General features: G+C 37.5%; 1 protein-coding gene across 5 annotated transcripts in view; it reads right to left on the reverse strand.

Annotated features, from left to right (window-relative positions):
- The window catches only part of dst (dystonin), a 92,205-nt gene that overhangs the window by 73,665 nt on the left and 4,688 nt on the right, over positions 1 to 13,852 (reverse strand). For 4 of the 5 annotated variants that reach the window (XM_023963637.1, XM_023963631.1, XM_023963636.1 and 1 more), the window contains one exon: positions 1,346 to 1,407. In XM_023963637.1, coding sequence (XP_023819405.1) covers positions 1,346 to 1,407 — 62 coding nt within the window. Of the gene's footprint in view, positions 1 to 1,345; positions 1,408 to 13,012; positions 13,157 to 13,852 lie in introns of those variants that run through there. The other variant, XM_023963634.1, reaches the window with a different exon arrangement.

A 13,852-nucleotide genomic window follows, 5' to 3' on the forward strand; every position in this document is an offset into this window, starting at 1 on the left:
TTTTATGCCGTGCAATAAACCAATTTCTGAAATCAACAAACCGAGCCTGAACAAAACTTCTTTGACGGCTGGAGGACTCACTGCTGAGATTGACGGAAGAATTCTTAAAACTGCCATCATAGTTTCAGTCACCTGAAACTGGATGGTATGAGACTACATGGTTTCTAAGTTGACAATACCATCCAGTTTCAGGTCTGACTCCTCCCCCACGAGCACATATAAACCAGCTTTTTCACCAGCTATTTCAGAATTGACAAAGCCTTTTGGACAAGAGGTGAAACTTCTTCAACTTTAAAAACCAAGTCCAGATGACAGCCCTTAAACCTACTACTATGATGGAATCAACCTGGATGAATGAGAGTCTTCATAGACATCTTAAAACTGCCCTTGTTCCTTTGCCTACGTGATCTGAAATGAGCTTTCATTTAGTTGCTTGCATGTCATGTAAATGTCACATTGAGTCAATCAAAATGCATGAAAGTATTATAAATAACAATATTTTCTACTTCTGCTGAGCTGTGACCAAAACCTCTTTTCTACAACATTATTGTTCTGCATACATTTTCAGATTCAAGATAGAAACATTCCAGTGAGTGAACACACAGGACCAGAACAAACCGGACTGTGTCTGCACCTAAAACATACTCTATCTCCGACAGAGAAGAAGACCACAAACCTGCTCATTTAAGAGCAAAATAAGAGAAAAGGGACGGAATAAAAATATTTCATAATGGTATTCCAAATAGACATGATAGATAGATGTGTATCTCTACTTGACTATATTTGTACAGACTCTATTTGCTTTCTTTTTGAGCAAAGAAAAGGACTTGTTAGGACACATGCCGTGCACAAGCTTTTAGCTAACAACCCTGAATCCTGCTTCTGACGGTTAAAGTTCCCGAAAAATGCATGTTCATGCAAAATGAACAGCGTCACTAAACTGAAAGTTTCTCACCTGCCTCAAAACCACACATTTAGTAATGATGCATCCAATGACTCGTGTTCCTTCTTGCCCTCTCTCCTAAATCACTTCATAAAATTCCACAGTCATCAAATGCCAAAATAATCATTTTAATTTCTCCCTTAAAAAAAGAACTTGTTTCTGCAACAAAACCTTGCACAAATGTGAGGGTAAATGTCTGTTAACAAGCTTCAGTCATTTTCATTAGGAAATTGTAACATGTTAGGACTTTCCAAGGTGGTTTTGAATGACGTTCAAAAACTGGTTTTAACAGTTGGGAAAGAACAAAATATCACAGTTTCTACAGTTGTTAAGATTCCTGTAACATATCAGTTTATATATATATATATATATATATATATATATATATAAAGGTTTTCTTACCTTTAATAGATGCTGGTTTATCCATTTTGTAAAGGTCTTCTTCTGCACTCTGTCTCTTTCATCTGCACAAGATAGAATAAGAAAAAGGTTACCCTTCATACCAAAGAGATGAATGGACAGATTAACTTCCATCCATTTATTGTTATATTTAACTGCTGTGCTGTAGTTGTACGAAGGAAAACTTAAAGTTTCTTTTGACATTTGTACCAATTCACTTTTTAACTAAAGATTTACTTTCACATTTTTAATACTATTTTAAAATAATTTCACATAAATTGCCCACTGAAATGCTGGTTTGCAGACCAGATTATTGAAGATACTTGTTTGATATGATGAGTCTTGATAATTCGGTGGTCTAAATGTTTGGCTCAATCCTTTGTTTGACCTTTATGAAAAAATGGATCTTAAAATATTAGTCTTGAAAGCTGTCAGCAAGCAGAAAATGTTCTAGGTGCATTCAAGACACCATCAGTTTCTGTGTAAACATGCCAATCCAATACCTGCTTTATTCTGACTACATGCTAGCATGATCATGACTGACACATGACCATGTACATCACTTCCTGATGTGTCTATCATCTGATGCCACTACATATCATAAAAATATGGCCAAAAATATTATATTGGCTTCAAATTCGTTGAGTCAATTCAAAGACAAGAGAAACTAAACTTTGTGCCTATTCCAATGTTTCCATTGTTTTTCATTTCTTCGCATCCTTGCAAATCCTGTTACTTATGATCAAGCCCTCATGCTTCATTCCAAAATTTAAAGCCAACAAAGAACCACTAAAATCACCATTCTTGGCTGGTTTTAAGAGGAAGGGATTTACTGTCAACTTTATGTCATTTGTCATTTGTTGACTGCCTGAAAACGTTTTAATTTCTCTAACTTCATTTTTCATTCATAAGAACCTGTTTTTATAAGCCTTGTGCAGTGGTTTTTTTAGCAGGTGAGTGGCCTTATGAGTGGATCCACCAAAAATCTTGCTTTTCTCAACCATTTCTGGACCAACAGAGTTGGCCAGAACAAACTCCAGACACTGTGGCTGCACCTATTCAGGCTTCACCTTTCAGATTATGGGTGAAGGCAGAGATGATTGGTCCAGTATATGTCTGTCTATGCTTGTGACACAGATGGAACCAGATTGCAAGGGAAAGCAATTGTTAAGCAAAACAAAATGTCTGCCAAATGTTTTAGTACATATTCTTTTGTCAATCAGAGCTGTGACTCATTTCCCTGCTTCCATCTCTTCCACATGAAAAATGTTCTCCTCTTTCAGGAATTATTGAGAATTGAAACTGTCACTCTCAAAATCAATTAACTAGTAACCTTATTGCTACTGCCGTTAACATTCAGTGACCACAGTTACAAATCTACCATGAGATCACCTCCTGCCTTTTCCAATCTATGGATCAGAGAACTCAGTTAGTTGTATATCTGACCTGCTAGTAATGACCAAGCACAGACGCATGACCAATCGTTTAAGGAAGCCAGAAGATAAAAACTGACCCATGCAACACAGTAGAGTTACCAGATGGGCTCTATGATCCCTCTCAGACGTAAAAAGGTACTTCATCTTGTGCGCCATCTCCTGAGGGTCTGGCAGGACAATTAAGCTCCAGGTAGACAGATATAACGTGGATCAGCGAGTGAACTGACTGAAACAGCCTCTCTGCTCTCGCCTTCCTGTCTGACAGCCTCTGAGGCAGCGTAACTCCCTCTCATCTCACATCCAGAGCGAGTCCTGTCAGGTTTTCCATTGCTACATGCTAATTTCTGTTTCCATGGTTTTGCTATTTATCTAGCAGCAACTCCTAAAATCCCAGAAGGAAAAAAACCTCCTGGGTTTGAAACACATCCAAAGAGTAAGCATTTTCTTAAGTAAAAGCTAGTTTTTAAAATGTATTTTATTATAATAAATACAAGCACCAGAAATGTTGCACAATAAATGTCCCACAAAATATTTTAAAAAATCTGTCTCTGGAAAACCATAACTGCTCTCGGCAAACACCAAAGATCTGCCAACAGTTTTTTTGCAATAAAACAGTTAATAATTGTTAGTCCCAAACTCAAATCGTTGATGAGTTTTATGCTGAATCCTTCATTTCCAGGGAAACAGGACTGAGAGCTCCGCCTCTGTATTCTCTGCAGATTCTTTCATGTAGTTCGTCTCAAAATAGCCCAAGTGGCTGAGAATGGGAAAGTGGGTTAGTCTGGCAATCATTCTGCTCTAATGTCAGTAAAACATTTGGTTAAATGTGTCCTTCCAGTTGTCCAAGTGAGCTTATATAAGAATAGACAGTCTATGTACTAAAAAGACAATGAAAGTTGTCATACAATTTTGCTGTCATCCCTGATGCACCGGTATTTGCATGTGCCTGAATTTACTGTGCAGCTTAAATCTCTGAGGAGCAAAGGAGTGCAGATTGAAGGACAACACAACTGTTTAATCTCAGCTCCCTACTGCAGCATTGATAGATATTTCTCCTAAAAAAAACTGATTAACAAAGACAGGAAGTCCAGTCTGTCAGAGCAAAGGTCAGAAACTAAAAAAGGAGAATTATCACCAAGGAGTCAAACAGAGCAATGTTTTACCCTTAAGGACATTATCAAACCAGTAAGAATGAGACTGATTCATAAATGTTAACTAACTTCTTTACTAATCTAGCAAAGAAAGTGGATAAAATATATTTTGACAAGTAAGCTGTGTACCTGTAACTCCCAAAAACCTTTAGGTGAGCAAAAGATAGAGCGCCCTCTTGGGGATATTTGACAATAAAAAAGACGTGGTGAATGAACAAACTGCTTTGGGAAATTTACATTAATGATAGAAAATAATTATTTTAATTTAGAATGGGTTCCGTAAACAGAAACAATGGCAGATTTTGTGCGGTCATACACAAACAACCCCCTCTGATTGCACAACTAAATAAGATTAGCCAATCACATTCACCAATGAAATCTTAGAAACTGGGCGATAATGCAGTCTGGACTTTACCTGTCTCTCCTTATGTCCAATTCCTTTGACAGAGTCAATACGTCTGCTAAGATGCACAGTAACGAAAAACAAAACTTTTCATTAATATTCAAATAATGATAATTTAACCTCAAGTTATTTAGATTTACCGTAATTTGTAAATAAACAACTTCAAGTTTAATTTAGTTAAAAGGGAAATCATTAGGGAGTGAATTTTAGCTCACGCAAAGAGCAAATGAGAGTCCATACCTAAAAGAAAAAAGTAACACCTTAAACTAGAATGAAAATGCTTTTTAAAGATCTAGAAAATAATAGTCGACTACAAATCTGTTTGAATAAAAAGCCAAAAATCCTGCACTAACCCCTGTTCAATCTTTTACAACAATGAGATACAAAGAGTTTCAACTATGATGTGACTTATCAATAACATAATGTTTTCACATTAAAATATTATTTTGGTTTTTACTGATAAATTCCCTCTAAAGTTAATTATGCAGACTATAATGTATCCACAAAACACAAGGTTACTTGCTGTTACATTTTAAGATTAACAGCATTCTTATTTGACGCTAATATTTGAGGGACTTCTTTTCACAATTCACAAGTGCAGAATCAGCATCAAAGGTTGAGTCTGATCTCTGACTTAACTAAACACAAAACCACATTTTTTTCACTTAAAATAACTGATTTATCAAACACAAATAAAAGTAAACGGACTTCTTCATGTAAGTTTACTTAATTTCGAGTGCTTCTGACAGTGATGCCACTCTGAAGTGAAAATCACTGATAACAGTGGAAGTTTTAAACAGAGATCCTTTAGGTCTGCAGAGTCCCTGAGACTGCACCATAGAGGTCCAACAGACGGCCTCGGAAACTTATTTGAACTCACTTGCAGAGCACATGTGCATCCCTATAAATAGACACTACCCTAAACCATGCTGCTGCTGCTGCTGCTGTTGCTGCATGCAATCTGTGCCATAACATTTCCCAACATGCAACAAGAGACAAGTGTTCTTAATCATACTTCCATTAGAACTAAATTTACCCACCTTTTTTTCAAACCCTAACTCTTTCATAAAGATTTTTAATTTTTAATTTTTAATTGGGTAAGTATTCAAATAGACACAATGCTTTATACAAGATGTGGGATAGAAAACGTCCTGACATTTCCATTCAAAATAAGACAGAAAGTAAATATGCATTTTTCTATAGCAGCATATGGCACAAAAGAAGAAGAGAAGAGCAGAGTAAAAACTCAGAGCAATCAAAAATCCTCTCCGCTTAATCCTCTTGACCTTGTATTGCAGGGAAATAAAAACACACATGCAGACTTAACTGATAAGCCTTTAACCTTCCAACCAACGACAAGGACGCTAAATATCCTTGCTACACAGCTCTCATTTTGCATGTCTTGTGTCACAACTGAATATGTTTTGTTTTGAAAGCTAGAGAGCAGAGGTTTTAAAGTGTTGCAGCTCTGACAGAAAAGCTTAACTGCTTGGAAACCAACAATGGCAAGAGAAATCGCCCTGGTTTAAGTCACTGTCAAATAATAACCAGGGATAGGATTTTATGTGAGACTTGCATTTGATAGAAAAGTTTATGAAAACCAGGAAGAAAAGTTACAAACTACTGGAAAAAATGACAGTAAATGACAGTAGAATAGTGTTCACAGCCACAATAAAAACACAATTCTTACTTTGCACAGCTTCAGTATTCTAGCAGCTCTTTGTGCAAACACTGGCTTATTGAAGATGGAAGACAATGCAGGTCAAGGTGTACAAATCTTGCACATTGGATCATGATTTAGAGGAATTTATTCAACTGGACTGAAATTTAAGAGGATTAGGCCAAAACCGTGTTTGATTAAAAACAAATACTGTTTTAATACCAGCTTAAAGCAGAGGCGACACAACTTCTGCCATTTTTACTTAAAGTGTTATGCTTTCCACCCATAATGTTCAGTATGATCATTCTTATCTAATATGTGTTAATATTTTAACCCTTTTTTAATTGTTTCATGAATTAAAACACTTGGCAGCAGTTCCGTCTAAATTGAAGCAAAGCTGCATTTAAGCTAGTAGAGCTGGTTGTCTGTAGTTGAAACAGGTCGAAAAGTGTCACAAAAACTCCAAAATCTTTGTTTTATTCCACAAACATGATGCAAAGAGGAGTTTAAAAGCACCCAAGAGTCAGTGCAATATTATCTTTTAAGTGTGACAGCACAGTATAATTACACGCTGGACATGTGTGTTATGAGCCACTGCTGCAAATAAATGCTTTCCTGAAGTTTAAACCTTTAAATTACCATCAAACTGTGGATGTGGCAAACATAACTAACAACATTTTGCAAACGTTCTATCTATAAGAGCAATTTTAAGTGACACACTTTGAGATAAATGAAGTATTAGTCAAAAAGTAGCTTGATCAATACTACAAGAAATTAAATAACTAAGAGTTAATGACACATTCACGACCCTGGACCACTCACTGCTGGCAGAACCTTAAGGTGATTAACACCATCCTTCCCACCTGTATTACAACCATTGACTGTATACAAGAACTGGACTAGGGCTGCACGATATGAGGAAAACTTGCGATATGCGATATTAGTGATCAATATTGCGATAACGATAAATTTGCGGTAAATAAACAATTAGAAAAATAAACAAAAACATCATTCCCATTTCATTGCAACAGTTTAAAAATTATACTCCAAATGACCCTCATCGACATGGGGGACAAACGTCAGGGTGGCTAACCCTGGTCCTCAAGAGCCTCAACCCTGTCTGTTTTCCAATTCTCCCTAGACTGCTCGATAATGATAACCAAAATCAGGTGTGTTCAGTCAATCAGGATGTGAAATTACTTGAGTCAGCCAATCAACAGCAAGCTGGTTAAGGAGAGCTGGAAAACAGGCAGGGTTGAGGCTCTTCAGGACCAGGGTTAACATAATAGGCCTCCATCTGATTGGTCAACAATGGGAAGGCGTCCATCTGATTGGTCAAAGCATAAAGGGATTTATTTGATTCGTTAAATGCTTCAAGCTGCTAGAAGATTGTTAACACATTTTGGGTTTGCGATTTATTGCGATATTCGCCGTCTTTTGCGATATGCATATTGCAGAGCTGGATATTGCGATAACGATAAATTTGCGGTATATTGTGCAGGCCTAAACTGGACATAGCGATCCCACCCCCCTCACGTTCCAAACAGGAAGTGCCTGCTGGCTCCAGGAAGCCAAAATCCCATAAACTTCTATTGAGAAATAAACTGGTATTACTCAGTCATTCTATTTGTCAGAATAACCATTCTTGTCCTGATACCTCTTTTAACATGTTCTTGCTAATCCTAGTTTTTTTTTCATAATACTTTTGCTTTATTGCAAGTTATAAACTGACCCAACAGATGCCTGAGTAAAAGCATGTGCTGCCTGCTAGCATCACCTCTAACGTTTGGTTGACAGATTCTCATGCGCCAGAAGAGATGTAAACTTCAAACATGCTCACTCCTGATTGGTGATAGTAGTTGCCATTGAAATATTGACTCAGACCACTTGGACCAACCACTGTCGTCTTACTTTCAAGATGGCAACAACCATATTGCGGTAAAATACCGACTGAATTGGCTTCATTTTTTTGGAGCTGGAGGTAAGGCAGTATCTGTGAGTGACGTCACACGCGCTCAGTCCAGCACTCTTATACAGTCAATGGCAGCCTATTAAAACAGACTTCACTCAGATCTCAGCCAGAGAATCTTCTCCACTGCTAAAGCCTCTGTCTGGTCTCAGTGGTGGTGTGACCATGCTGCCTTCTTGACAACAAATTTACGCGCACCCCTTGACTGTACGGATTTTTGGATCTCATGGAGAGAAAGATCATTTGTCATTTTATCATAACTCCCCATCTCCCTTAATGCATTTAGGGTTTTGCAATTGCTCCAGTTCTGGCTACAATCTCCTGGTAGAGGTTCCTGTTCTGTGTTAGAACATTTTAGACATCTCTTTCAACAGCTTCTGGACATAAGAATCACCTTTTGTGTTTGCTTCCAGTAGCATATTATAAAATTCTATTAGATCATTCTTGAACAGTGTATTATTTGGGTCCACTCATTTCACATCCAGAAGATCCTGTTAAATGTGACTATACACGTATTATATGAAGGCTCAAAGTCCTTCATTTATTTACTTCCATTTGCCACCTTCACCTAAGAACTTTTGATCAAGTAGTACAGACTACTTCAATGTACAGACCTTTCATAGAAGCTGTGATCTCATATATTTTATTTGACATTGTAAATGTTGAACCCATTAAGAAACTTAACGTGAAAAAGGAATATAATAGGGGAAAATATAGTAGCATTAGAGACATTGAAACAAAAAGTGACAGGAAAAAAAAGTAGACAAATGATTATATCAAAGCTCCAGTTTATAAAGAATCTCATAAATGCTTAAAATGCTAGTTTTTCTATATTCTATAAGACAAGGATTTCTTTTGTGTTTGTTTGTTTTTTTGCAATAGGTTTTGTGATTTCAAATTTTTCATCTAATATACCTGCTTAGCCCCGTGTAGTGTAATATAATTACTAACATTTTTTTTATTCCTGCAATGAATAATCTTTTTTAAAAAATCATTTTACATTCTTGCTTAGTCCTGTTTGGGGTCACAGAGGTAGCTGAAGCCTATTTTTTGTAATTAAAGCCGTGTTGTTGTTGTTTTGGGGTTTTTTGCTCTCTTTTTTTTCTTTGTCTTATTTGCGGTTTGGTGTCCCACTTTCTATGTGTTATGACTTCTATTTTAATCAACTGAGTGTGACATTATCAACTGAGAGAGATTAAGTAACAGATTTACTAAATGTCAAAAACGTTTTGCAGAATCACATTACTAGTTATGCAAATGTGTTTAGATTTACTTTTTATAGCTCAGGTAATGAAATAAACTAACCAGAAGACCCCACATTCACTACATATTTATGGCAGAGCAGACAAAGGAAATCTGTTTCCCACTGCTCATGTGGGACCACTTCCCATCATCCATTGCATTTGGCTGAAATGGTGACATGCACAAAGGCTGCAGTGCATGAGTCAGGGATGGGACACCAAGACTCACAGATGATCTCATGTCAGAGGAGCTAAGTAGAGCTGTGGTATGAGGTTCAGTCATTCTAGTTTCCCCATCACCATGACAGCACATAAATACAACAGTGAACAGGCATCACACTCTGGTTCAGAGTCACAACACAGCCTGGCAGCTAAATGACAAATTTTAGGAATTTTAAACTAACATAAACAAATTCACAATCTAGTTTTTTTAAAGAAACGCAGATTTTCATTTTTGTCATAACTGATCATTATCATGGCATTTAAATCTGCTTTGATTATGCAACTGAGACTCAAGGAAACACTGTTGTAAATATTTTAACTCTATATTAAAAAATGATTTCCTATTTTGTTCCATCTTGGTAAAAAAATAAACTACAGGAAAATTATCACAAACGATGTTTCAAGAAGCAGAAATTTAGACAAAAATCTGACAAAAAACTGCAATGAAACCACGAAAGCAGCTGCTTTCCTGACAGATGTTGCGATTATGGACATGAATAATGTCCATGATAAAAATAAACTCTAGCTAATTATACCAAGTGCATATTTATTTTTCTATTTGTGCCAATAAAAACCAAAAAGCATAAGAACTTTAAACAAAAATTCAGTGCAGAATTATGGTTGTTGGGTGTTATTTCTCTCCTGTTGTGTAAGTCTGCTTCAGGCTTAGACTGAAAGTGTCCCGGAGTGATCATCTGACACCTCCACATACCTTCACTGGTTCTGATAGCATCCCTGTAACAGCAGGGTTATACATTAGTCTTATGTTATTTGTTGTATCATTTTAAGCAGATTAGCTAATCTCCTGGTTTCATCTGCCGGCTGCTTCCAAACAACGTCAGTCAAGAGGTTGGTACATATTCATATTTCAATCTGACACAGGAAGAAGTCTTGGAGGCTTCTCCCAGAAAAACAAAGTATCTTTTGTCCCACAACAAAAACCCGTCTCAGCCAACCTGCTGTGTACGCATGGAGCAGTGGGTCTTTTGAATGTGATGAGTGGGCTGTCAGCATGGAGCATGGAGCAGGGAGGTGGGGCTGGGCCCACAGGGGTGGACAAAGCCAGTGACTGTGCAAAAAAAAAAAGAAACATACAATGCTGCCTAACCCTCCACTCTGTTCAATCATGCAAAAATGGACAGGCGTGCGTTAGCAGTATAAAGATGTTTCTGGGTAACAGAGGTTTTCCCTTTGAGTTGTGAGGCAGCACAGATAGAAACACAGAAAGACCACGCCCTGTGACAAAGCAGGACGGCGCCTGAGCTGCTTCATGCTGGTTAATTGTGTTGCATGCTAGCCCAGTCTATTCATGACATTTTACTACACTGAAAAGATGGATAGAACCTAATGGAGGATTTAATCTGAATATATATATATTCTTATATATATATATATATATATATATATATAACAACTATAGTTACATTCCTGGCAAGCGGTTTTTAGGCAATGTGCCACCTTAGAAAACCAAATGAAGCTTGAAAAAAGCTGACTAAACCACCAAAAGTCTAATCCATTAAAGCTGATGACAGAAGATGATCAAGTGTTGGGAAACTGACTGCTCCTTCAGGCTCTGCTTGATCTCACAGAGCAGCGGCGCAGAAAGCCGGTCTTTAACTCATTCCTGAGGTTTACAGCACCTTTTCAGGAAAGTCTGCATTGAATAAGACTATATAGCTGTTTTAAACATTGTTCAACACCTCCCATGACTGAAATGACTTATATCTAGTTACATGGTAAAGGTCAGGAAGAAGTCTGTAACACAGCACATGACCATCACTCCAACAAACCCCTCACAGCTTTTCACTCTTTGTGTTTTTCACATAATCTATTTTTATTACACATTTTGGTTAAGAAATTAACAACTCGGCTAATAAATCATAAACCTTTTGTCTGCATGGAGTTTATAAGAAATTTGCAGTTTCTTAAGAGAATGACCTAATTCTCCATTTTGATTTGGAAATCTACAAACAAACAGCTTCGTTTACTTGCCTGTTTGCTTAGTTACTGTTGATTATTTACAGAAAAAAAATGTGTCCCATTGATCCTCTGAGCATCACATGGTGAAAGGCTTGGAGCTCTACATGGTAGAGACCAGGACAAACGAAACGTAAGACACCAGCTCCCTATAGACAAAGGGACTGCTGAAAAGAGTCACTCCTGAGCCTCTGATGTACTCATTTATAACAAAGAGCACGGATTTTTCTCCAAAAATCTTCAAAGAAAATCCATTAAAATGTAACTTTTTGAAACTTCAGACAGTTAACCATTTCCCTTTTGTCCAATAACTTAACTAACTGGTAAATAAATGTTAAAAAATCATCTCACTTTATCAAAACTTGGACGAATCTTTTCTTATGGACACAAACAACACTTAACCGTTTAACATCTGAATTTATTTCCAGCTATGAAAAAATAAGAATTTCACTTTTGTTTTTACTTTCAACTACATTTAGGTAATTTTAGAGCCAAATGGGTTTGCTGCATATTTGCGACAACAGGCAAGAATCAGAAGGTGTAATAATTTTTGTTTTGCTTAAGTAAAGCTAAAAAATGACTAAAAATGTATAATTTAAGCTCATGTTAGCGACACTTTGGATGTCTTGGAAAGAAACAAAAAGTCATTATTGATGAGTTTTTGTACATTTATAGTATGTTGGCTATTCATTTGGCAAAAACCAGTAGTTAGCTGAAAACAAAAGGAAATAAAGTCTTACCCTTTCTGGAAAAATTCATGGTTTTGACAGGAGTTGGCGTGGAGCTAAAATCTCCTAGAATCAACTTTTTCCTGCAGTATCTGAGTGCAAACTGGCTGACAACACTTTTAAGAGAAAGCTTTGTTTGTCAGAGCTCCACCGTTACACAGCCACATATTCCAAGTTATGCTGCATCATATGATCCCATTAGAGTCATGGCAGCGCCTTCAAGCCTTTTTAGCACAGCTGACTGGAACTGTTGGCCACAGCACTCAACAGCTGAGAGTTCACGCTCGGGCAGGGCATGCTCCACGCCGTTCGGCTCTTTATTGTTCTGCTCTTTTAGTGTATGGCCACACATGACGGGGGGGGGGGACACAAAGAGTTAAAACTGCTGCTGTCAGTTTGAATTCTGCTCTGCTGGATCTCCACTGGCCTGGCTTGGAGGCACTCTAAAGCTCTACCTGTCACAGAGACTCAAAGGGGACCTTATCTTAATTTTGGTGAATTGAGTCCAATTTTACATTAATTCACAAAAAATACACACAAGATATACCAAAAAATCACTTGATTAAATTTGACTCAAAATTACAGCTCCTAACTGACTTTTACATGTTTTCATGTCACGTGACAGTCTACAGGAGTCTGACAGAAAAATAATGGACTAATTTCTTACAAACCTCTTGTCATAACAATCATTATAATTAAAGCCTTTGTCTCCTCCACTGTTTACCACAGCCTAATTGTGATGTCATGCAGGAAATGGACTCAGCTTTTCCACTGCTTGGATCAAGACCCCCGCAGAGGAAGAGGGGGCTGACATTAATTGAACTGTCATGCACTGATTTCGCTCCCGTCTAACTAAAGCGGATCTAACCGATCTGGATCCTACCTTTGTATTTTTCCAATACATCCTCATAGGCCTGGAGGTATTCCTGTTCGTCCGAGAGCACGTAGCCAAGCGGCGCACAATAAGCCATAACCTGCGCTTGACTGGACATTCACCAGCGACGGACAGGGGACACTGTGAGCGAGCGTGTGCGTGCGTTTCTGTTCATGTGTGCGCGCGTTTCTGTTCATGTGTGCGTGCTGGGAAGTCGAGAGTGATCGGCGCTCCTGTCACATTGAAGGAGACGCCCTAAGTCCCGCCCACGTCTGCCCCCTGACCAATCAGCGACCAGTCTGGGAGGAAGCGCAGCTGGATGGACACTGAGAAATAAATGTTTGAATATTGAAAATCGAAAATTGTGTGTGTGTGTTTTTCACTCAAACTAATTTAAATAAAGATAAATTTAAATGAAGAAAAAAATATATTTTTTAAAGAATGATCAAATGTTAGAATATTTTCCCAAAAGTTTACCTGCTAATCCTAACATTTGTATAGAAATCCAGTTTATTGCGTCATAACGTCAGCTGTCACGGACCCCATCAACTTCGTTGGAAAAATCACGCACGGACATTTACAACCCTCAATGTTCTTGTGTCAAAGTGTCATTATAAAACAATTAAGTGCAATAAAAGTAACTTGAAAGCGAGTATAAAATGAGTTTTAGGTCATATAACCAGCAACTCTATAAAGCAATATCAGGGATTGTTTCGGATTATCAGAATGAGTTGGTGAAAAAAACAATAAAGGCACCAAGATTGAAGATCTGAAGAGTTCTGTTGCATTAGCTGTACCATCACGTGCGCCACAAACAATACGTGGACTCATGTCCAATCTGTGGTTTTT

This window comes from Oryzias latipes, chromosome 15 (genome assembly GCF_002234675.1).
Source record: "Oryzias latipes chromosome 15, ASM223467v1".
Classification (NCBI taxonomy): domain Eukaryota; kingdom Metazoa; phylum Chordata; class Actinopteri; order Beloniformes; family Adrianichthyidae; genus Oryzias; species Oryzias latipes.